This window comes from Malaclemys terrapin, chromosome 7, assembly GCF_027887155.1.
Source record: "Malaclemys terrapin pileata isolate rMalTer1 chromosome 7, rMalTer1.hap1, whole genome shotgun sequence".
NCBI classification, from domain to species: domain Eukaryota; kingdom Metazoa; phylum Chordata; order Testudines; family Emydidae; genus Malaclemys; species Malaclemys terrapin.
In genome coordinates this window covers 31,064,187-31,089,075 of record NC_071511.1, presented here as the reverse complement: position 1 = coordinate 31,089,075, position 24,889 = coordinate 31,064,187, and the positions used below count along the sequence as shown (strand labels likewise).

The 24,889-nt window shown below is 54.9% G+C and overlaps 1 protein-coding gene across 7 annotated transcripts in view; it reads left to right on the top strand.

The window, feature by feature from the left end:
• Window positions 1-24,889, top strand: part of MARK2 (microtubule affinity regulating kinase 2) — a 105,873-nt gene that overhangs the window by 67,262 nt on the left and 13,722 nt on the right. For all 7 annotated transcript variants that reach the window (XM_054033903.1, XM_054033898.1, XM_054033905.1 and 4 more), the window contains exons 2-10: window positions 10,760-10,939; window positions 14,894-14,947; window positions 21,095-21,143; window positions 21,604-21,669; window positions 21,794-21,864; window positions 22,309-22,365; window positions 22,617-22,853; window positions 23,337-23,456; window positions 24,589-24,688. In XM_054033903.1, the coding sequence (XP_053889878.1) occupies window positions 10,760-10,939; window positions 14,894-14,947; window positions 21,095-21,143; window positions 21,604-21,669; window positions 21,794-21,864; window positions 22,309-22,365; window positions 22,617-22,853; window positions 23,337-23,456; window positions 24,589-24,688 (934 nt within the window). The remainder of the gene's footprint in view (window positions 1-10,759; window positions 10,940-14,893; window positions 14,948-21,094; window positions 21,144-21,603; window positions 21,670-21,793; window positions 21,865-22,308; window positions 22,366-22,616; window positions 22,854-23,336; window positions 23,457-24,588; window positions 24,689-24,889) is intronic.

Genomic DNA, 24,889 nt, shown 5'->3' with positions numbered 1-24,889 from the left:
CGGCTCTGGAGTCGTGTCAGATAGGAGGAGACTTGTGAGGCACAGACATCCCAGCAAAGAGAACATGAATTCAGCTACTGCCCAGAATTGGGAGCACATAGCCTGGGTTTGGAGGCGGGAGTGAGGTGGTTCTCTCCTTGTTACAATCTGTCCCAGCGCAGGAAATGATCCCACACACCAGAGGGGAAGGTTAGGCAGTGGACAGGGGAATCTTGCCGTGGTTGGGGTATAGTTCTCAAGGCTGCAGCAGGCAGGAGACTCTTGCTTGTCACAGGTCCCAGTTTAAACACAGAGCTGTTTTGCTCTTGAACATGTAATGCCAACAGATCAAACCTCCTGCTCAGACCTAGGGGCCTGCTGGGTGGATTATTTTTGCTGCACCTCGTATTAAACTGGTCTCTCCTTCCCATTAGCTTCCCACGCTAAAGGCTGTGATGAACACATGGAGGCTTAGAGAACGCCCTTGCAGAGCAGAGGGTAGGGAAGCAAGGAGCACAGAACCTCTGTTTTTCCTAAAATGCTAGCTTCATGGAATAGCTGGAACAAGCTGCCTCTGCAGAGTCACCTCTGCGAGGCGTGGGTTCGTGGCATGCTTTGCTGTTAGTTTGTCACACGGGGCTCTGGTGCCAGGGACTCCTGCGGCTGGCCTGACCTTGGGAAGCTGGAATCTGCACGGAGTGGAGGAAGACAGATTCTTCTGTTGGATTTGGAGATGGAAAAGATGTGGCTCTTGTTTCTGCCACGATTCCCATTTGTCCTGGAGAATAGGAATATCCTAGGTTACAGTAGCAAATGCTGAAAAGAGAGAGGTTTTGGAACAGAGATGAACCTTCTCGTGCTTCAGGCCTTAAACTAATCTCTAACCATTGGGGACTTTTCCAGGGGCCAGGTCTTCCCCTAACATCTACTACTAGCTTCTTGCGCCATTAGCTGAAGCATCCAACAGAGCCTGGCACCAGGCCTGGGTCTGATCCTGGTTGACATCTCCTTGGCTTCATTTCCCTTTGGTGCCTGAGTATCTGAACTCACTGGCTTTGGGGAACTGTCTGTATCTGAGTGCTCATAGACTGGAGTTGGAACATGTCTTACAAATATATCCAAAGGCCACTCCCCTATGCATCACACCCAGGCATGCTCAGCTAAGCAAGAGGATACGGGCTCCATGCAGGAACTGTTGGGTGAACATCTCTGCCCTAAGCTATGCAGGAGGTCAGACTGGATGATCACTGGCGCATTAAGGCCTGAAAATCTCTGAATCTGCAGGAAGAGAGGAGACTGTCTCTTCCTTGATTTTTCAGATTGGCAGGCAGTCTTTTCCCCATGCTTGGCGTAGCCCTATTGTGCTAGGCATTGTACAGACAGCCACGATGGTTTCTGTCCTGAAGAGCATGCGGCCTGAAGACAAGCCAAAGAGTTGGGGAAAAGGGATGCAGCATATAAGCAAAGTGATCCATGGTAGCAGATCTCATGTCAAGATGAGGGGTGTTTGTCTGTGCTAGAGGAGAACTAATAAGGACAATGAAGGGTGGCTGAGGCTAGCAGGGAAGAGCCCGTGAGGCAGTAGGGACGCTTTGATTGTATTTTAAATTCTGGACACTCCTCGTCATTCCTCGGTCCGCTTTAACTCTGTGCCAACCTCTGAGGTGTAATGTAGCAGCTGTTGTAACGGTTCCCAGCAATGCTGTACAACCGCTTCATGATGGGGAAGAGGGACACTGTTCCCAGCAAACTGCAGGGGAGTTCAGGAGGTCGAGCTGGGTTCGGGTTGACACAACACCCCTATCCTCATAGAAAGTGGCATGCGATCTTCCATGATTGGCAGCCTGATCTGCTCACAATCTTAGGCCTCTTTGGGAAGACAGCATCTCAGGCAGGGCTTTGTCCCCGAACGCTGTGCTGATGCCTTGTGCCGAGTCCTGAGATGGGGAAAGTCACCCACAACCCCCTGCAGTCGTCCACCCAAATAACTGGCCTGGCCAAGCTTTAGACCCTGCAGCCTGTGCAGGTGATGGCTGTGCACCCGCTGTCCATGCCTAGTGAAAGCACATCCACGCCTGGCACAGAGGGGTTAAGGTTCTCTCTGGCTTTCCCTCTGCTTGGCATTCCCCCTCCCTCCTTCCCTGTCAGGGCATGAATTATAGATGAGCAATGCAGCAGCTCCTTGGTGCTGTTAGCATAGTGGCTCACCTGCCGAGGCGGAGCCTGGAGAGCCAAGGCCCACAATGTCCTTGAAGAGCCAGACCCAAGCAGTGCAGGAACCCAGAGGGAAGGGTGTGTGTGCTGTCTAAACAGATGTTCTCAGACTATGTTTTCACACTGTGGAGCCAGCATCCCTGGGTCGAATGGGGGCACGGAGCAGTACCTGGCTTCCAAACCCCTAGGGGCAAAGGGGACTTTCATTTCCATCTGTATCTTACCTCCCCTGCTTTGGGTGCCCCTGTAGACAAACAGCTGCATTTCTGCTCTCTCCAAGACCTTTGAGCGCCAGATCATTAGTGGGCAGTGTTGTGTGACCAGAGGTGTTATGGGGGCTTGTATCCTAGTCTGACCCTGCTGCCCTGAGCTTGGTGTTGCTGGCTAGTTATTTGTTCGGGGAGTGGTGGCTGAGGAAAACGTCCACAGTAGATGCAGGGCTGAAACAAACCTGATTGCCCTTGGGTACCGTTTGGAGGACGCCTAATGTGATTATTTTTTTTAAGTCCAGTAGCAACTCTGTACCCAAAGCGAACTTCACTTCAGTTGATTCTTCTGGACTTGAGAAGAATCTCACTCCCCTCCTCCCCAGTCTGGGGTAGGAACAGTAGTCTAGTGGGCAGAGGGCTGGGCTGGAGCTCAGGACAGGTGGGTTCCATTCTTGGTTCAGCCACAGACTCCGTGTATTTCTTTGTATTACCGTAGTGGCCAAGGAGCTCCTGTCACAGACCAGCACGACCCCCGTTGTGCTAGGTGCTGTACAAACCCTGCACCAAAGAGCTAAGGTGCGTTGTTGCCTCAGTTTCCCCCCACAGGTAAAATGGGTGTAACCCTTCCCTATCCCACCAGAGGAGTGAGTCCATAAATGACTGTGAGGCACTCACATACTACAGAGATACAGGCCTCAATGATGAAATTAAAGTAATTGCCCCTTCTTATACTGAGTCTGAAAGCTGTGTGGGGCAGGGACTGTGTCTTTGTTCTGTCTCCGTACACATATAGCACAGTGGGATCCTAGGCATGCCTGCAATACCAATAGCAATTGAGAGTGTGTGTAGAGGTTACTCCTGCTGGCTGTCGTCCGCCACCCACCCACCCACACACACACACACACACACCCAGTGAGGCGGCTCTGTGGGTGGGCCCTCTGGCCCGCTTGTTAGTGCTGAGGACTTCAGATCATATTGCCAAACCCTTTGGGCTTGCAGTGTTTCTTCCAAGCTTCTCAACAAGCTGTGCTCTTCCCCCGAGAGCAGGATCTGTTCCCTGCCACGGGGGTGTCTGGAGCAGCCTCCATCTGCACCTCAGGTGAGGGAAGGTTGGAGGGAACTCTGCAGCTCATGGGCCCTGTTCTGTCTGTTTGCAAACCTTTGCCTGGCTAATTAAACAGCAGCTGTTTCCTGGGTTAGATGAGTTCTGTGTCTCTTGCAGGAGCCTGATCTTGGGGCTGGCTGGGGATTGCCGCTAGCAGTAGCGCTTGTTCGCGATCTGCTCCGTGGGGTTGAGGAGCTGAGCTATTCCAGATAGACCAGCTAGAGGAATACCCTTAGCCCTGCTGATTGAGGGGATTCCGGGAAGGTTTTGCACTGGGCTCATGGCTAGCAATCCTACAGGCAGCACAATTAAAGTGTATCGTGGCAGCATCGGCTCCAGTGTATTGCCCACATACCCCTCCCTTCCCTGCCAGGCTTCTCTGTGCTGCTCCAGGCAAAGGCTTCTCCTACCATTGCCCTTTCTACAGCAGATGCCAGTCTGACAATTCAAACACTGCAGTGCCGCCTTCCCCTTCCCAAAATCCCAGTGGCCGCTAGAAGAGCGAATTCCTTGATGTCTGTAGGTCCTACTGAAATACAAACACCCTTGCCTGTCCCAACTAGTATGCAAGATCAAGCCATGTCGATGGGAATATGCAGTTGCCAGCAGGTTCCCCTAAGACAGGAGCTTATAACAACATAGATCTGTCTGTTTAAGGCACTTACCTGGACCCCATCACCATAGGATCCAAATGCCTCCCAATACTTTTGTTGGGCAGGCCAGTGCTCTTCTCCCATTTTACAGATGGGCAACTGGGGCACAAAGCCCATTGGTAGTGTTCAAAAGTGCTTACGTCCCTTTTCAAAATGGTCTCAGGAACACTGGCTCCTAAATCTCATTGACTTCCAGTGATATTTAGGGCTTGTCTACACTGTGCCGCAGAGTGTGAATCGCAGAGCGCACCCAAGCGTCTCACACTAACTGCCCTATGTGGACACTGCCGGCGTGAATGAAAAGGTATCTAGTTCACAGAAACATAGTCCTATCTGAAAGAGGACAGTGTTAACACAAACAGGATACCTTTTAATTCGCACCACCTGCATCCACGCAGGGCAGTTACTGAGAGACGCTCTGGTGTGTTCTGCGATTCACACCCTGTAGCCCGCACTGTGGTGCAGAGTAGACACAATGTTAGGCTCCTACCTGCGCCAGTCACTTTTGAAAATGGGACTTCGGGTAAAAATATTCACAAGCACCTAAGGCCTTTTCTAAACACAATTTGAAATGGTTTAACTACCCCGCTCCCATTAGAGCTGCCCAGCCCTGCTGATGGAGATGATGGAATCACGAGGCCTGGTGAGTATGGTGGATCAGAAGATCGCCAGTGTGGTTCCCTTTGTGACTGCTTTGCACATCGGGAGGCAGGATGGTCCAGTGGATAGGGCACTGGCCTAGGACTTGAGACCTGGGTTCAGTTCCCTGCTCTGCCACAGGCTTCCTGGGTGACCTTTGGGCAGATCGCTACGTCTCTCTGTGCCTCAGTTCCCCATCTGTACAGTGGAGATAACAGCACTGCCCTGCCTCACAGGAGGGTTGGGAGGGAAATGCGTTAGATTGTGAGGCACGTGGTACTGCAGTGATGGAGGCCATATAAATACATTACATAGAGACAGTTATAGAACTATAAAGGTGCTTTATACCAATGCAGCTGTTTCCATCCAGGAAGAGAAATAAGCTACACTGGTATAAAGGCACCTTTATATTAATATAACTGCATCCATACCAGGGCTTGTACTGGTAGAATTATATTGGTAATCACATGCACACCAACTGACACTGTTATATCAGCAAAAAAACTTGTGTGTAGAATAGGCCTTGGACTCAGGCACTTAGGGGCCACTTTGAAAACAGGACTTCAGGTGCTTCTAAGTGACTTGCCCAGGGTCATACTGGGAGTCTGTGGCAGAGCAGGAACTTGAACCTGGGTCTCCTGAGGCCAGAACTACACTAGGGGCTGCTGCTGGCACAGCTCTGTTGGTCAGGGATGTGAAGAGGTGCAAGCCACAGCCACAGAGCTGTGCTGGCAAATAGGGCTTAACCAAAACTGTTGTTTCACGGGTGGGAGGGGGACTGGAATAAGCTAGATAGACTGATGAAAGTGCAACTCTGTTGGTATAAGCTGGGTCCACACAAGGAGTGCTTTGCTGGCTAGAGCTCTAAACACTGGGACATCCCTAGATAGAAACCGCCTCTACTGAACTGACCCTTCAAAATCATGGTGACTGGATTCACAGCCTGTGACAGACCCAGACCAGTGGGGTACAGGAGTCTGGTAGAGGGCAAATATACTGGTCACTGGATGAGTAGTTTTCTATTCCCTGAGTGACCAGAGCAGGGGCTGCACTAGAGTAATCAGGAACTTGCTAGAACCAGTTAAGGCAGGCAGGTTAATTAGGACACCTGGAGCCAATTAAGAAGAAGCTGCTAGAATCAATTAAGGCAGACTAATCAGGGCACCTGGGTTTTAAAAAGGAGCTCACTTCAGTTTGTGGGGCAAGTGTGAGGAGCTGGGAGCAAGAGGCGCAAGGAGCTGAGAGTGAGTGCTGCTGGAGGACTGAGGAGCACAAGCGTTATCAGACACCAGGAGGAAGGTCCTGTGGTGAGAATAAGGAAGATGTTTGGAGGTGGCCATGGGGAAGTAGCCCAGGGAGTTGTAGCGGTCATGCAGCTGTTACAGGAGGCACTATAGACAGCTGCAGTCCACAGGGCCCTGGGCTGGAACCCGGAGTAGAGGGCGGACCCGGGTTCCCCCCAAACCTCCCAATTGACCTGGACTGTGGGTTCTCCCAGAGAGGAAGGTCTCTGGGCTGTTCCCCAACCCACATGGTGAATCTCTGAGGCAAGAAAATCCGCCAATAAGCGCAGGACCCACCAAGATAGAGGAGGAACTTTTTCACAAGCCTTACTTCAGACTTTCTCAAAATGTGGCCTGAAACTCCTCCACCTCAGGCCAGGAATCCTGAATCACAATGGCCCCCAAAATTTGCATTACAGCAATGCCTCAGCACCTGCACAAATACAACAGAGTCAACATGGCTTTTGTAAAGGAAAATCATGCCTCACCAATCTATTAGAATTCTTGGGATCAACAAGCATGTGGACACGGGTGATCCAGTGGATATAGTGTACTTGGACTTTCAGAAAGCCTTTGACAAGGTCTGTCACCAAAACTCTTAAGCAAAGTAAACAGTCATGGAATAAGAGGGAAGGTCCTCTCCTGGATCAGTAATTGGTTAAAAGACAGGAAACGAAGGGTAGGAATAAATGGTCAATTTTCACAATGGAGAGAGATAAATAGCCGTGTCCCCCAGGTATCTGTACTGGGACAAGTCTTATTCAACATTTTCATAAATGATCTGGAAAAAGGGGTAAATGGTGAGGTGGCAAAATTTGCAGATGATACAAAATTACTCAAGATAGTTAAGTCTAAAGCAGACTGCAAAGAGTTACAAAGGGATCTCAGGAAACTGACTGGGCAACAAAATGGCAGATGAAATTCAATGTTGATAAATGCAAAGTAATACCACATTGGAAAACATAATCCCAACTATACATACAAAATGATGGGGTCTAAATTAGCTGTTACCACTCAAGAAAGAGATCTTGGAGTTATTGTGAATAGTTCTCTGAAAATATCTGCTCAATGTGCAGCAGCAATCAAAAAAGCGAACAGAATGTTAAGAACCATTAGGAAAGGAATGCCGCTATATAAATCCATGGTACGCCCACACCGTGAATACTGTGTGCAGCTCTGGTTGCCCCATCTTAAAAAAGATATACAGGAATTGGAAAAGGTAGAGAGAGAGGCAAAAATGATTGTGGGGACGAAACCGCTTCAATTTGAGGAGAGATTAAAAAGACTGGTACTGTTCAGCTTGGAAAAGAGACCGCTAAAGGGGAATATGATAGAGGTGTATAAAATCATGAATGATTGGAGAAAGTAAATAAGGAAGTGTTATTTACCCCTTCCCATAACACAAGAACCAGGGGTCACCACATGAAATTAATGGGCAGCAAATTAAAAGCAAACAAAAGGAAGTACTTCTTCACACAATGCACAGTCCATCAATGGAACACTATTACCAGTGGATGTTGTGAAGGCTAAAACAATAACAGGATTCAAAAAAGAATTAGGTAAGTTCATGCAGGACAGGTCCATCGATCGCTATTAGCCAAGATGGTCGAGGATGCAACCCCACACACTGGGTGTCCTAAGCCTCTAACTACCAGAAGCTGGAAGTGGACAACAGGGGATGGATCACTCGATGATTCCCCTGTTCTGTTCATTCCCTCTGAAGCACCTGGCATTGGCCACTGTCGGAAGACAGGATACTGGGCTAGGAAGGCCATTGGTCTGACCCAGTATGGCCGTTCTTATGTTTTCTTATGTTATGTTCAACACAGTCCAGGCAGTCCCTGCCCCAGAGAGCTCATTATCAGAATAGACAAAGGATGTGAGTGGGAACTGAGGCACAGAGCAGACGGGAGTAGCACATCAGGTCAGTGGCAGAGCCAGGAATAGAAAACCTAGTGTCTTCAGGTTTCAGAGTAGCAGCCGTGTTAGTCTGTATCCGCAAAAAGAACAGGAGTACTTGTGGCACCTTAGAGACTAACAAATTTATTAGAGCATAAGCTTTCGTGGACTACAGCCCACTTCTTCGGAAGAAGTGGGCTGTAGTCCACAAAAGCTTATGCTCTAATAAATCTGTTAGTCTCTAAGGTGCCACAAGTACTCCTGTTCTTCTAGTGTCTTCAGTTTCCCATAGCTGCTATAACCCAGCCATGTTTCTGACTCTGTGTGAGTGTATTGGGGCGCGGGGAGGTCATGTCTGAACTCACAGCAGTGCATGTGCCTAATCCTCCGTGAGGCTGGTTTCTAGTGAAGGGTGGGGGGGGAGGGGAGTCTGGTACTGTGTGGCTGCAATTCCAGTGTTAGGGAAACCTTTGGCTTCTGGAGGCTTTACTGGAAGACACTTCATTGTGTAACCCCAAAACATGCTCATTGCTCTGGGAAGTGCTAGCCAGGCTGCCTGGGTCTGAGCTGGTAGCTCCCAGACTGTCAGAAAGAGCCTGTGGAAGTGTCAGGCTTTGCCACACCCCTCCTGAGTTGCCTAGCAGGGATCCTATTGCCATGAATGTGGAGAGGAAGTGATCTCTCAGGGGAGCCCTGTAATTGATTTACAGAGAGCAAGGGCAGCCGTGCCAGGCACTGCACCTGCCTGACCTCCAAAGGGTTAAGTTAACTTTTGGCACAGGTGGGCCTTTAACTTTAGCTTTCTTGGCAGCTTCCTCTGATCTCTTCCTCCTTTGCACTTATGTTACATGAGTGCCTGGCTGGACACCCGCAGTAAGGGAACAGGTGTGGCTGTTAGCTTGGGGCGTGGATGGGAGCAGTGCTGGACTTGAATCTCTTCTCACATTCATCTCCCCAGCTCTGCCTTTTCTATTTTCCCTGGAAACACGTAGGATGCAATTTAATGATTTCTGTGTCTAGATTGTGCAGGGTGGGAGTCAGAGCCAGAGATGTAACTCAGCCCCTTCTCATTAGAGTGGAGGACTGGGAGTCAGGACTCCTGGGTTCTATACCCAGCTCTGGGAGGGAAGCGGGGCTGACTGGGTTAGAGGGAGGAGAGCTGGAAGTCCAGACTCCTGGGTTCCATTCTTAGCTCAGTCACTATCCTGCTGTGCAACCTTGGGCAAATCACTTGACTCTTTTCTGCCTCAGTTCCCCTTTGTAAAGTGGAGAGAACGTTCATACCAACTCTGAGACAGGTGCTGGAGCTGAAATTTCACACAGCACGCTGGTATTGCACAGATGTATTTGTCCCTCGGGATCCCCAACCTGCAAAATGGAAATACCCGGGTGGGGGGGAGGCGGGCTCTGAGGCTTAATGGCGGCAGAAGCTATTACTGGATCAGTTGTCTAGGAGGGTAGTGGCAGAATCCATCCCACCGAGATACACACTTGATATCTTTAGCCACTGATCTGTGGTGAGTCTTACATGTGCTGGGTTAAGCTGTTCCCTCCCCTGGCATCAGGAAGGAAGATAGCCCACTGCGGGTTGGGTTTGCTTTTCCTTCCTGGGTAGAGCATTACCCAGGAATCCACACTCAGCATTGCGCATTACTGGTATGGGGCTGGTGCCAGGATCCCCATCGTAAAGAGTTTGCGGCAATGCAGAGCTCTTAAAGCTGGAAGGGCCTGTTAGATTAACTGGTCTGCCCTCTTGTATAACACAGACCAGAGAATCCCTCCCATTCGCACAGGGCTGAGCCCTCCTCAAATAACAAAGCAGTGTGGGTGGTGGGACTCTGCTTCCCTCATTAAGGGATGGAGGACTGCACTTGGGGGTTTGCAGGGTTGTTCTACCTAGTGGAGGTGTGTCCCTGCCCCATCTGTGTCCCATGACTGCAGGAGAATGCTGCTCTTTCCATCTGGCTCCTGCTGCTCCACAAAGCAGTGTGAAATGCTTTCTAGCAAGGGGCTACATAGAGGCCATACAGCAACCCCAGCCAAATCCTAGGTGGGCTCTAGTGGCAATGAAATCTGTCGATCCCTTTCCTCTCGGGCAAGTGTGGGCTGGACCTGCGCTCCAGGCACGTTGAGGCTACTGCCAGCCAACCAGATTGACTGGTGTGTTTGCCGTGGTCTCTGTGTGTGCAGGTGGGTGAGGGGTTAGTAGCATGTCGTTCCTCATGATCCCTGGTGACCTTGCATTTGGGCTTGGCTTTCACCCCCTCCTATGCTGAATCCCGTAGTGCATCCCTTTTAAAAGGGCCTGAATGAATTTGGGGCCACTTCCTAGTTAACACATGCTGGGGCAAGGGTCTTCCCATCTCATGCTTCAGGGCACTGCCTGGTTCCCAGTAGAGATCAGGAAGGGAGTCCCCTCCCAATGCATCATGGCATAGCCTTACATGTGCATGGAGTGGAGACGAGGTCAGTGGATTTGGGGCTCAAACCCACTGAGGCAGGGCAGTGGTGGCTGATCCCCTGCAGTGAAGAAGGGGCTGGGCAACGCTTGCTTGAGCATAGGCAGGGCCCAAAAAGGTTTAACCCGTCTCCTGAGGGCTCTATCCCGCCAGTCAGGGTGAGAAGCTGAATACCAGAGTGGGCCCCGCAGAGCACGCAGGGGTGGGGACACCGAGCCTCAGTTCGGCACTGGGGCTGAGCACAAGGGGATGGTGCAGGGAAGGGCATGACCCTCTGGTGGCTTTCCCTAGCCTAAGTTGTGTGTGTTTGTCTCCACAGCCGGCGCTGGGCCACACAGAGTCCAAGGCCAGCAGCAAATCCAACATGCTGCGGGGCCGCAACTCTGCCACCTCCACTGATGAGCAGCCGCACATTGGGAACTACCGCTTGCTCAAGACCATCGGCAAGGGCAACTTCGCCAAGGTCAAGTTGGCGCGCCATGTCCTGACAGGGAAAGAGGTGAGATCTGTCGGGTAGGGAGGAGGGGGAGCAGCATCTAAATGGAAAGGGTGTGAGGCCAAGCCCACAGGCTGGGATGCAGGATAGAGGCCAGGGCAGATGTTCCCAGGGCGGCGTTGCCGGGGGATGGGGCTCAATGGGGAGGGGGGATGTGCTTTGCGATGGAGTATCCACGTGACAATCTCTCTAAGGCTTGGTCCCCTCTGTTGACTATTTTGTTATGACCCCATGCCTAGTGGCTAGAGCCAAGGGGAATCTCAGCACCTGGCCTCGCTACTGTGACCCTGGGCAAGTCCTTTCCATCTCTGCTTCCATTTCCTTCTTTGTAAAAGCCCCATGGGCCTTTCTCCAGGGTCTGATGTGCTGCCGCGCAGAGTCTGCGCCACATCCGGGGGTGGGGGGTTGGCCCCTCTGGCAAATGGGTAAGCTGAAGTACCAGGGGAGGCAGAACCTGGGTCTCCTGACTCACCGGTATGTCTACACTGCAGTTAAAAACCCGCAGCTGGCCCATGCAGGGCTCAGGCGAAGGGGCTGTTTAATTGCAGTGTAGACGTTCAGACTCAGGCTGTAGTCTAGGCTCTCTGTGGGATGGGAGGGTCCTAGAGGTCAGAGCCTGAACAGCTACACTGCATTTAATCAGCTTATTAGCCCAAGCTAAGTCAGCTGGCACAGGCCAGCCAAGGGTGGCTAACTGCAGTGTAGACGCACCCTCTCAGCCCTGCACTTGAGCCACCATGTTGTGCTCCCTCCTGCTTGGAGCGCTTTGCAAGTCTGTGAGGCCTCCAACCCAGAACAAGCGTGTGCACTCGGAAATGCCAAGTACCGTTCGTTGCCAAGCTGCCAGGCGCCCAGCCCAGGCTCCCACTCCCCGGAGCAGATGGCAACAGATGCACCCCAGCACGTGGCTCTGCTGCAGCCGCTTGGGCCGTTATAGAGGCAGCCCTGAATCCTAACCAGGGGCCAGACAGGTTTATCCCACTGCCTTAAAGCCTTTTGTGCTTGTAGGAATGTGCTAGAATCCTGCTCTGCTCCGAAGGGCTGCAGGAGGGTGGAAGAACCCAGCCTTGTGGCTGCTTGGCTTTCCCATCCCGCCCCTCTAGGACAGGCCCTACAGGCTACACTGCTGAAGGGGCTGTCCAGCCTCGGGAAGGGCCCTGGGGGCAGAGTGGGGCGAACAAACGGGGAGTGATCCAGACGGCTCTTGGCTCCTTGAGAGGCTGGGGCCCCACCCCCGAGAGCAGCTCAGCCAGGCAGCGCTCCACACCAGGAGCCAGGGCAGGTGCCATTGTTTCCTCTTCTTTGGGGAGGTGTGTGGGTGTTCGTTGGTTGAGCACACGTGTATTTTTCACAGGAACAGAGCAGGCCCCGTCCCACCATGTTTTTCCCAGGATAGGGAGCAAACAGAACCCAGCAGATCATGGGTGGTTCTGCTTCCCCCCTGCCCCTCATACAGCAGCTCTGCTTGGCTGCCCCTCTTCAGGATGGCGGGAAGAGGAAAGGGCAGCCAGTCAGATGGGGGCATTTTCCTCTTCAGACTCCCAGGAGGGTGTGAAATACCAGAGAAGTGATGGATCAGCTGGATTCAGTTTCTCATGGGCTCAGCGGCAGGGCCAGGGCGTTGGGTGAGCGTCCTTTCTCCGCCCCCCAGCTCTGTAGGCTGTAAATAAGCCTTGGCGGCAGTGTGGAAATACCGGTTTGTTCACAGGGCCCTGGTGTTTGCACAGGCTGAAGAAGCCGGTTATCTCCAGCCTGAAGCCTGCGCCTGTTTCCCAACAGCTCTTGTAGCGTTGTCACTGCTGAGGCTGCCCTTGGAGGGCATCTGTGTTTGCAGCCTGCCCCTGCCTATGCTGCAGCCCAGAGCACTGGGTTTGGTGCTCAGTTAACACCAGCCTAGCTTACCTGCCCCTTCCAGCTAACAGAGTAGGGTCTGTGTGAGGGGCACTAAGGGGCTTCCGCTGGGGGGAGGGGGAATAGTTCCTGGAGGGGGGGCTGCAGGAAGAGGAGGGGTTTTCTCATTCTGATTGATGGGCCCAAGTGCAAGCGTGGAAGCCAGGAAGGCATGCTCCCCTGGCTCTGAAGAGCCCTCCCTCTGTCCTACTTCAGCACATGCTGCCTCCTGCATTAACCCCTGTCCAGACTAGTGGGAGGGATTGATCCAGGTCAGCACTGCAGGTCAGTGCTGTGAGACCTAGCTGGGATCCCCCTTGTGAGCCACATCCATCCCTGGGAGTCAGCGCAGGATCGTCCCCAATGCCTTGTCTAAGTGTCCTGACCCACGGGGCTCCCACTACATCCCCTGGGAGAGTTTCACAGCCCAACAGATCTGGCTCCCAGCAGGTTTTAGCCTCTTCTTTGGTCTGTTTTAACCCCCTCACATCTGACCCATCATTTGACCCTCTCTCCCTTTGCCATAATGCCCTTCAACACACGTGCTCAAACAACTGCTGCCCCTGTCCAGCCCTGGCTTAGCCTGTTGGCTCTCCACCTAACCCCTCCAGCCCTTTCAGTGTCTCCACTGAACTCTGGTCTCGGGGAAGAGTTAAAGAGGCCTGGCAGGGCTGCGGGCTGTGGTGCTGCTAGGCTAGCTGGGTTTTTACAGCTGCACTGAGGCCCTGCTATTGTGTGTGTCCCTGGCTGTGAGGGGGGTGGGGAGAGGCGGCAGCAAGCTATTCCTCCCTGCTTTGCACGCAGCAGAGGGTTTAGGATCCAAGGGAGGATGAAGTGTTGGGATAGGTTTGCTGGAGGAAAAGCGGTATTGCATTACCCTGGGGGTCCTGGTTGGCTGAAGTGGTAGCTGGCTGTCCCTTCGCTGGATCATAGTTCAATGGGGCTCAGGGAGCTAGAGCTCCCTTTTGGGAGACTTGTATTTTCCTGACATGCTGGCTTGCAGTGGAGCTGCTGTAGTCAGTGGCTCGCACTGGCCAGCTGGTAGCCAGTAGTGTGTTTGCTGTAAAGACTTTAGAAGCCATAGGCTTTAGCCCCCATGAGGAAGTGTTTGAACAACATCTGTCATCTGCCAAAGCCCAGGACTCCAGATTAGCATCATGACCAAGGGTGATACCTGCTGAAACTCTTCCACGTGTCTTGCCTTTCCTGTCCTACTGGGTCTTGGGGGTGGTGGTGGGGGTTCTGTCTCAGTGCTTATGTATGCACCAGGTAGCCTTAGATTGATCTTGCTTCAGCCATTTCTAAATGGATCTAAGGCTCCAGCAGGGGATGAGTGCAAGTTGGGGAGTTTGTATGTGGACAAAACCTTGACAGGAATGACAGGTGGGGCAACAAGGGCCTGTCAAGCAGTGAGAGCCAAGCTTGGGTACCTGAGGGAAGGTGGAAATACCTTCCCCACTATCCTCACTGAGTGCCATCCCCCAGTTGTGGGTTACTGGCCCAAGCCGGCTAATCCCAGCCCAGCTCGCTAGCCTCTTTGGAGCGCTCTGCCGCACGCTGCTCGCGGAACCTGCTGCTGTGCTAGCTCTCTGCCACCTGTGAGATTAGCCAGCAGGTCTGGGCTCTTCATTTGGCTCTCTCAAAAGGATCCAAGTTGAACACCATTCACTGCAGGTTCCCTGCCCGACTCCAGGAACCTGCCACGTGTTTCAGTGTGACACAGTCACTGCTTCGCACCCGATTGGTTCAAGTCCTCGAGACAGGATGAAGAACCGCCCCCACAGTCGGTCTGACACACACTGGCCTATAATCTGAGTTTTCCCAAGGCTGTAAATTGCCCGCTGGCCTGCTGCCAACCCTGTGCTGGGCCCGCTGGGGAGCTCGGCGGAACAGAGACGCATTGTCGTTAACCGGGGCGGCAGAGGCAGCAGCGAACAGCCAGCCTGAGGATTGTCGGGGCCTCCATCCTTGTTTGCACCTGCCTAGGATTCTCCCTCGGGCATGTTTTGCTCCAGCTTGTCCAACACTATGGGAGAGATAACTGAGCTCCTCTCTCCCCCCATCCAGGTGGCTGTGAAAATCATTGACAAGACACAGCTCAACTCATCAAGCCTGCAGAAGGTAAGGGCCCTGTCTCTGCTATGTTCAGATGTGGGCATAGCACCCTGACAGCAGGAGGTGCTCTAAGTACTGCCCCTCCACTACCACCACCCCCAGCACGCCCTTCACTGTCATGGTGATGCTCTGAATTAAACAGAGTAAAATCTCTGCCCAGCTGCTCGTGCTGTGTTCTGAGCCCTGCACTGTCCAACCACCTGCCTGCATGGGGGATTCGGAGCGTGGGAGTCCCTGGGATAGCACAACCAAGTTCCAAGGCTTCAGTTTGCCAGCATAACTGGCAAGGTGTGTTGTGCTTCTGCTCTAACTATTGGACTTGGGAGCTAGGGCTCCTGGGTTCTGTTCCCAGCTCTGGGACGGGAGTGGGGTCTAGTGGGTTACGGGGGTGGCGGGGAGCCAGGACTCCTGGGTTTTACTCCCAGCTCCGACCTGCTCTGCCTAAGTAGAATGGGAGAGACTACATGTTGCCTACCTTCGTGAAGTACTGACTGAGTGACACCACAGAGCTGTGCCCCATGAGGTCAAAGCTAAGCAATGGGACACCCAATGCTCCATCCTGCTGAGGGCTGGAGGTCAGTCAGCCTTGCCATGGCACCAGGGGGTCATGATGTGTCATTAATGGGCTCCCTAGAGTGGTGGGGGGGGGTATGAATGTCCATGGGCACAGAATATCCCGCCCCGGAAGCTTGACCCTGTACCCGTTTTCCCCACCACCACCACAAAAGGAATACAGCTCTGCTTGTGGGAAGTGAGTGGGGCAGGGAGCCCATGCCAGCGGATCCCTTCAGTGTGCTCTGGGGTGTGACTGCTCCTCTTGCCCGCTCGGCAGATACCCCCAGCTCCTGCAGGAGTCGGGCTCCAAATGGCCAAAGGTGTCGCCAATCCTCCGCCCGCATGGGTCACCAGAAGGCCATGCGGGAGGTGCAGCACTCTGTGCCCAGACTACTCCATGTCCTGTTTGACTCAGAGCCTGACACCAGCAGCCCTGCATGGCTTGGCAGCCGCTGATGCAGCCTTGTCAACAGAGCCTGAGCAAAGCGGCTGAGCTGGCAGCCGCTGCAGCTTTCAGGGTATGTGAACACCCAGGGAGGGACTGGCGTGGGGCCTGGACCATGAGGCCTCTTCTATCCCATTTCTCCCCATGTCAGGATGCATCTCCTGGAGCCACCTTACCTCAGTGACCCCCCACTACCCCCTGGTGTGTCCCTCCCCACCGAGATGTAGGTCTCCCTTATCTTCATCAGGCCTTCATTCCACTTCCCAGCACCACCTCTGGTTATACCAAGCCCCCTGCCATGGGCTGGGTCCCGCTGGAGTGGAGGATGCGGAGCCCCTCGCTGGATGGGCCCTGTTGCCAGAGGAATGCCAGCCCTAGGTACAGGGGAGGCTTTCCCCAGCCAGGCTTGAATAAAGGGAGCTGGGAGACGTGTGCTTAGGAGCTTTCCAGCCACCCCCCAGCCTCCTGCCATGTGAGACCAGGCATGTGGCCCAGGTGAGCTGTGTTGCCTCATAAGGCACCTGGCCAGCTGTGGAGGAGTGATCCCTGCCATCTCCTGCCCCTATGAACGTTGGTCCCCGGATTCTCCAGCTCAAGGCATAAGCATGTGGCGCCTTCCCCCAGAAAGCCAGAGCACCCTGCAGAGGAATCCCTCCCCCCCATTCTAAAGCCAGCCATAGCAACCGTCGCATCCCTGGCAACCAGCACAGAGCTGCGCCCACCTCCAGAATCAGCCTTTCCAGCTCGTAGGCTCTGGGCTCTGCTTTGGGCACATCCTGGGAGGGGGTGTCTAGTGGGTGAGGGTGAGCTCAGCCCTCGGCCTCCTGCATGGGTGCCAGCGCTTCATTTAACCCCTCCCTGCCCAGTTTGCTCCCAAGTCACAAGGCAGTTTGGTGCACTGGGCCCGGCCTCCACCCTGTTGGGGTGGAGCTGAGGCTGGAGGGGATGCTGGAGCTCTTTCCTGGGGGTTTCTCACCAGCCCAGCTGCTCACTGCCTTATTGTTTACTATGGTGTCCTGTAGGGGACTCTGGTAGGTCAGAGCCCTGCTGCGCCAGGCACCATACAAACTCATGATGGACACAGTCCCTGCCCCAGAGAGGTTATAGTCTAAGCACAAAGCCTCATGCCTGACCCTGGGGAGCAGCTGTGTGTTGAGCAGTGGCTTATGGGATGTGTGGAGGGGAGCTCTCCTATGGGAAGGGTATTGTGGCATAGTGGGTAACTCATCCGACTTCTGGTGCAGTATCCGGGCATGCACCTATGGCTTTTGGTGCCCTGAGTGCTTTTCTCTGGAGCTCTGAAGAGAGACGTGCCTTGTCCTGCTGGAAGGCTCTGTCCAGGCTCGCGAGCCAACACAGAAGGGATGCCCTCGCTGACTAGTCCCGATGAGGTTTGCACCATTTCATCCACTTAGAGTCTCCACATTGGCTGGTGGAGGCATCCCTGTGACCATGAGTGGAGAGCGGAGCTGATCCCCTCCTGTTTCTCTCTGCGCTGTTTAGCCCAAGCTATCCCTAAATCCTTGGCTGTACCCCAGCCCCAGATGGAGGTGGGGATGACAGATGGTTGCTGGAGGAAAAGCCTTTTGCTGTAAAGCCTCAATAGAGCCCCTTCCAAGAGCAGGACGTTGGGGAATAATGCCTACAAAGAGGCTTGCTGCTGTCTTAGACTGCAGCTCAATGGGTGACCAAGATCTAGTGAGCACTGGCTCACCTGTGGCCCAGATTAGCTGGGAACGAGCACAGCTCTCTGGGGAGCAGTGTGTTCTCAGCTCACCGGTGTCCCGGGCTAGCCGGGAGCCAGTGCAGATCTCTGGGAGCAGTGTGTTCTCAGCTCACCGGTGTCCCGGGCTAGCCGGGAGCCAGTGCAGATCTCTGGGAGCAGTGTGTTCTCAGCTCAGTGGACCATCTGGGAAGCTGTTGAGGATTCTTCAGGGCAAGGGGGGAGATGCATGTCACTGCATCCTGGCTGGGTAGGAACCCAAGTAGACAGCTCCTCGGTTTCACACCTGACCATACTCGCACCATTGTGGGGCATTTGTGGATCAAGTGAATCGAAGGGCACCCGGCTAGGAGCTAACAGTCCAGCAGCCAGAGTGACTGACTCTGTGCAAGCAGCTGTGGCGTCTGAACATCTGGCTGCCAGTTTTCAGTTTGGCTCAGTCTCCAGATGTTTGCTGGGGAGGTATTTATAGCTCTCTCCCATGTATGGTCATTAGGGAGCCCATAGACCGTTTAATTGCTGTGGTTTTGGGACGCGGGGAAGGGGGCGGGATGCGTCTGCGCTACCAGCTGCGGGAGGGAGGGTTCTCCTGGAAATCACTCTGTCACGTCCCCGCCAGTCGCCAAAGGGAAGCTGTGATGCAGAAAACAGGGCCTGGGATGGGGCCTCACTTTGTTCCCCGGCCCCAAGGCACTTGCCCACTGCAGGACCTGGGTGCATGCTGCCAGGCTTGTGCCCAGGAGCAGGGTAGCACTCAGCATGGCATCCTGAAAGCCTCAGGGTTCTTCCCTGGCAGGAAGGTATCCCCCTCGCTCCCCAGGGGGAAACTGAGATACAGACCCAAAATTCATCGGTCCCCTGCTCTCTCCGTTAGCTTCCACTTCCTTTCCAGAGCACGAAGCTGATCACAGGCGCCCTGACTGCTCCGATGGCCAGAGCACAGTCCCTGCAGCAGCTCTCACGGACCCACGGCCAAGTTGCCTGGAGCCCTGCCCTGGGCCCTCCTTGCCAATGTCAGAGGCACCAGTGCAGTGTTCTCCTGCCCCGTGTAGGACCATGTGCTGTATGCTGGAAGGCAGTTCCCCTGTTCAGGAGGGTTTGTAGCTGGTGGCAGGCCCCCTGAGGAAGGGGCAAGGGTGCCTGCTTTCCCCTGGCCTGCAAGTGGACCGCGTCCACCTAGCCGTGTCACGCAGGAAGTTGAGCAAAAGCCTGAGAATCCAGAGACTGACCTCAAATTAGCCCAACTCACAGATCCTCCTGGAAAGGAAAAGCTCCCCCCTTACTTCCCCACACACAGGGAGGCTGAGCGAGTAGGGGCATGGAAGATGCCGAGTGGGCGTCCCTGCAAGCCAAGACGTGAAGGGAAGGAATGGAGGAGAAAACTCTAGGTTGTCTGTGGCCTGTTGCCTTGGTAACAAGGCAAGTGTTAGTCAGACACTTGGCATTGTTTCCCGAGAGAGAGCTGGGAGAACAGTGCTGGGGCCCATGTGTGGACAAGGGCTCAGCCCCTGGGCAGAGCCTTGGGGGGGATAGCTAAGTGAAGGGGGGTCAGCCCAAGGCAGAGCTGAGGGGGTGGAGGGAAGCTGTGTGTGGAAGGGGGGAGACAGCCCCACATCCCGACCACTCCCCCTCTCCTGCTAGGCTGGGCACTCAGTCCAAGCATACCCCATAGGCTGGCAGCACCTAAAGCATGGCCCCCTCCAAAGCCTGACAGATATCCAGGCAAATCCCAGACCCCGGGGGGCCTTGCGGCCTGGCCTCAGCTTGGGGCCCATCCCAGTGCTTCCTCTGTGGCCCCACCTACCTGGGTCAGGACTTGGGCAGATGCCAGCATGGCAATGCTGCCCCTGTGGGTTGTGCAAGGCAAGGGGTCAACTCCAGCCCCTTCCCTCCATGGGATATCTGCCATGGGGCTCCCCGGCAGACACAGCTCCTCAAGCCCCACCCCACCCTCAGCAAAAGGTAGCAATGCCCTGGCTCAAGACAGGATACAGAGGAGCCAACCCCTCAGATCCACACCTGCTCCCACTCTCAGCCCCCGGAGCACTGCCCAGACAGTTTCCCCTTGAGCCCTTGATGGTACACAGAGCAGCAGCTCAGCGTGACCTGATGCTCACCCACAGAGCCAGATGCTTCAGGGAGCCAGTGTTCACATGCTGACATGCAGGGGCATCACCCACAAAGGCCCTGTCTACTCTGCACCGCGCTTCCCATCACAAGAGAGATCAGGCCCCAAAATCCTGTGCTGGCAGCTGACTCACTCCACACCAGAGGTGGCTGCATTTCATCAGCATTGCCCCGGGGCAGCTCTGGGCTCCTCTGTGGCAGAAGGTGCTGGATGAAGTGGCATCCCCTGAGACAACTCCATTTCCAGTCCAAGGTCAATCTCCTGGTAGATAATTGCTTGTGCTGGGTTCTCTCTCTCTCTCTTTTATGGGGAGGGGGGGACACATTGCAGACGCCTGCCCATGACCAGCCGCCTGAAGGTGAGAGAGTTAGCGTACCTCTGCTCTGCGTGGCTTCTTCCCTTCTGAATTAAGCAGCTGAGACCCTCCTGTGTCACAGTAACTTTGAGGCAGGGTGGCCTAGTGGCTACAGCACTAACTTACAACTCAGAACTTCTGGGTTCTAGTCCCAGCTCTGCTGTGACCTCTGTGCCTCAGTTTCCACATATGTAAAATAGGGATAGTGATACCGATAGTCTTTGTAAAGCACTTTGAGCTCTGCGGATGGGCAGCACTATAGAAGAGCCAGGGATTATTAGCATAATTGTGTGAGGTGTTCTGGTGTCTCTCTTGTTGTGGGCACGTCCACCTAGCCCAGCTAAGGTGGCAGGAGGCTCAGTCTTGGTGCCCGATTACCCCAGCTGGTTACACACAAGCGGATTGCTATGTTAATTAATGGATTACAGTAACAAGATCTGTAATCTGGGGTGGGGATTCCGACCTGACCCCAGGGGAGGGGTAACGCGCTCCCACTTAACAGAATTGCTGTGTTGTCCAAACATATGCTAAGCTGCTCAGCAGCCCTGTTAGGGGGGCATTGTCCCTCTGCTTCCCGTTTCCAAGATAGCTTTCAGACCCTTCTGCAGTGCAGCAGCCTCCCCTAGGAGCTGAAACCTGGGACTGGGGAAGGGAGGCAGGACTCCTGGGTTCCAGTCCCTGCTCTGCCTTTGTGGCCTTGGGCAAGTCAGTTTTGCCTCCTATGACAGTGCTCTGAGATCTTCAGCTATTGACAGGCAGATGGGCCTATGGGGGTGTGTGGCTATTTGGGCTGGCCACCCTATTCCAGCCTGATCTCAAGGGTCCTGGCTCTGTGCAGTGACCCCTAGAGTAGGGGTCTGGGCCTTTGGGATACGCTGGCCTCATACTGTTGGGCTTCCCTTGCTGTTTAACCCCAGCTGTGTGCTCTCATCTCTGCTTTATTCCAGCTCTTCCGGGAAGTGCGAATAATGAAGGTTTTGAATCATCCCAACATAGGTGAGACAGTGCACACAGCTTGTCCCAGTCCCAGGCTCGCTCGTCCTGGGAGAGGGATGGCGGAGACGCCCAGGGGCAAGCTCCCACCCACCCCAGTGGGGAAGGCAGGCTCTAGCTGGTGAGGGTGAAATGCCCCAGACAGCTTCTACCTTCAGGGCTGGAGAGCCACATACCCAAGCCCTGGTGAGCTGGATTTCATGCTCTTTGCAGTTGTAGCAGTTCTGGGCTGCGGTGCGCGGCCACCTGGAGAGCTCCCAGCGCTGATCCGGGCACGACAGCTAATGCCAGCACTGGATGCCCAAGTGGGCACAACTCCAGTTAATGTGAGTGGGTTGGTGCCTACACCAAGTTTGGCCCCGTGAGCCTCCTGCCATCACCAGTAGGGGGAGCATCAGCCCAATCATGCAGCCAGCCTTCCACAACCCCTAGGACACCCACTTCCCCGTTTTGTGTCTTGCAGTTAAATTATTTGAAGTCATAGAGACGGAGAAGACGCTGTACCTCGTCATGGAGTACGCCAGCGGGGGTAGGTGCCCGCCGGGCTGGGAAGGGGCATCCATAACACCCTCCTGCCCTCAGCCAGAGCAAAGGCTTCTGGGGGGCTCAGGCCCACACCCTTCTCCGTGTAACGTCTCTGTCGCTCCCTGCAGGTGAGGTGTTCGACTACTTAGTAGCCCATGGAAGAATGAAAGAGAAAGAAGCCAGGGCAAAATTTCGACAGGTTAGTTCTGCTCCTGGTGACACGGGGCCCTGACCCCTGGTGCAGGGGTGCTGGGCGTTATGTGGGCGTTAGCACACCAGCCTCTGAGCTAGAGGCCACTTGAGACAGTGACCCCGCTAAGCCCAAGGCTGCTGAGGGAGAGTCCGACCAAAGCAGGTTTTAGCCTTGTGAACCCCTGGGACGAAGCAGGAAATTTTGGCGGCTGTGTAGAGGGCACTCTCCTCTCTGTCTGTAGTGGTGCCAGTGTGCTTAGATAGCATGAAGGTGGGCACCGTGTGGACACCTGAGGTGGGGGAGCGGGGCTCAGCTGTCCTTTTGAGCTGTACAGTGAGGCTGAAGGGGACATAGGTGGATTGTGAAGCGTGATTGCGTCCCTTTCCCCGCACGGGCAGCTCTGTCGTGAAGACCCGCCCCCCCGCATCTTGATCTTCTCTTCCCTTCCAGATAGTGTCTGCTGTGCAGTACTGTCACCAGAAGTTCATTGTACATAGAGACTTGAAGGTAAGAGACACTCTCTCTCAGCAGGGCGTGGTGCTGCCAGAGCCCCTGTTCAGATCTGCTCCCCCTGCTCCTCAAGGTGCCGCTCCCACTACATTGATCCCTTCCCCTCAACTGGCATGGGACTCGCACTCAGTTTTGCCAATGCCTTTTCATCCCAACTCACAGCCCCATTGGCTGTCCTCTCTCCCTACCCTGCGAGGGATGCCCAGGCAGCAGTGACCCCCCCCTGCCATGTTGCTCATACCCTGCAGGCCGAGAATCTGCTGCTCGATGCCGACATGAACATTAAAATCGCCGACTTTGGCTTCAGCAACGAGTTCACGTTCGGGAACAAGCTGGACACGTTCTGTGGGAGCCCTCCCTATGCTGCGCCTGAGCTCTTCCAGGGCAAAAAGTACGACGGCCCCGAGGTGGACGTTTGGAGCCTGGGGGTCATCCTGTACACCCTGGTCAGCGGCTCGTTGCCCTTTGATGGGCAGAACCTCAAGGTGAGTGGGCACAGCACCCCCACCTCCGCCACTGGCGGTTTCCCCCAATCAGCCCCTGGCACCTTTCCCCCCAACGTGCACTGGGCATGCTGGGAGCCTGCATACCCACCGTGCGCACCCCGAGAAGGGGTGGGAGCCAGGACTCCTGGTTCCGTTCCTAGATCTACCACAGGGAATGGGTAGAGCAGGGGGCTGGGATTCCTGGGTTCTGCTCCCTGTTCTGGTAGGGGCGAAGAGTCTGGTGGTTAGAGCGGGGGACTTGGAGCTAGGAGCCCTGGATTCTGTTCTTGGTTCCCTGACTTGTCTGACCCTGGTAAATTGTTGGATTTTTTTCCCCCGTCTGCCTAATGAGGATAATCACATCCTGCACCTCTCCTTGCATCACAGAGTTGGAGTTTGTGTGTGGGGACATTGTGTGTGCTCACGTGTGTCTCCGTGCACCCACCCTCTGTGCTCTCCTGCTGACCCTTCCTTTCCCCCCAGGAACTGCGGGAACGGGTCTTGCGGGGCAAGTACCGGATCCCCTTCTACATGTCCACGGACTGTGAGAACCTGCTGAAGAAATTCCTCATTCTCAACCCTAGCAAGAGAGGCACTTTAGAGGTGATTGGAGGGCAAGGGGGTCCTGCCAGCGCATCCCAACAGTGTCTCCTGTGCTACAGTTGGCTGTTCCCACTGCGCTAGTTGGAGTGTTCCCAGACTAGGCACAGGCCCGGGGGGGTCTGGCTTGATACCGGAGCTGGGAGCTGTTGTATGCCCTCAGCGCTGTGGGCCTCCTCTGTGGGGAGCAGTTTGTGGAGAGGTTGGGAGGGCCTGGCAAAGGTGGGAGTTCCTGCTGCCATCCCACCCCACCCCACCCCAACCCTGCTCTGGAACAGAGCACTCTGATCTCTCTGTAGTGCCCCTTCCCCAGCCTGGAGCTAGCACAGGGGCAAAGGCCCCTCCGAAGGCTGCACTCGGGGCCCACTGCCCTGGTGGCTCCAAGGGGAGCCTCTCTCGTTCCAGTTGCATGGCAGCTTGCCCCCCCCCCCCCCCCCCCCGAACTGGCTGTGGAGAGAGCAGACAAGCCAGCGGTGCTGCCTGTGCCTAGGCAGAATGAGGCGGGGGCAATGCTCAGACATGGCCTAGGAGCCTGCCTGCCTCCCTCAGTGCTCCTCCCCTCTGCAGCAACAGCAGCTGCCCCCCATCAAACCAGTGGACCCATCCAAGCCAGCATTCCCCCCTCCCCAATCAAACCAATGGGCCAAGCAGGCCCAGCATTCACCTCTGTCACCAGGCCAATGGGACCAGTCCCTGCCACTCTGGGTCAGGCCCATGGGGCCCAGCCAGCTCAGTATATCCCTCTTCTTCCCCATGGGCCCAGCCAGCTCAATATATCTGCCCACCCTCTCCACAGTGGATCAGACACATGGGCCCCAGCCAGCCTGGCATCCCCCCAGTCCCTGCCACTCTGGGTCAGACCCATGGGCCCGTGCAGTCCAGTATCCCTCCCCTCCCCACCCCCTAATCAGACCCATTGGCCCCTCTGGCCTAGGATCCTCTCTCCAGCAGTGACCTGTACCTTGATGCTCCTGAGGAAGGCCCAAATCCCTCTCAGTGCTGGGCCCATTGGGTGCCTGACGCACTTGGGGGCAGGCGGGTTCCTTCAATGGCTGCACAATGGGGGTCGAGGTGAATGTTGCATCCCCGGGTGTCCTCTTCCCATCCCTTTGTTGACTCCCCCTCTCCACTGCAGCAAATCATGAAAGACCGCTGGATGAATGTGGGGCATGAGGACGACGAGCTGAAGCCCTACATGGAGCCCCTCCCTGACTACAAGGACCCACGGCGGACAGGTACGGCACCAGAGCATCCGGGGGCATGGCAGCTTGGGCCCCCCCGAACTGGCTGTGGAGAGAGCAGACAAGCCAGCGGTGCTGCCTGTGCCTAGGCCTCAGTGCTCCCCATCCCCGCCCTGTGTACATGGCTCCCCCTCTGCAGTGGGGCGAGAGATAACGGAGAGGTGCAAGACGCTCTGCTGGAGAGGCAGTGGGGGC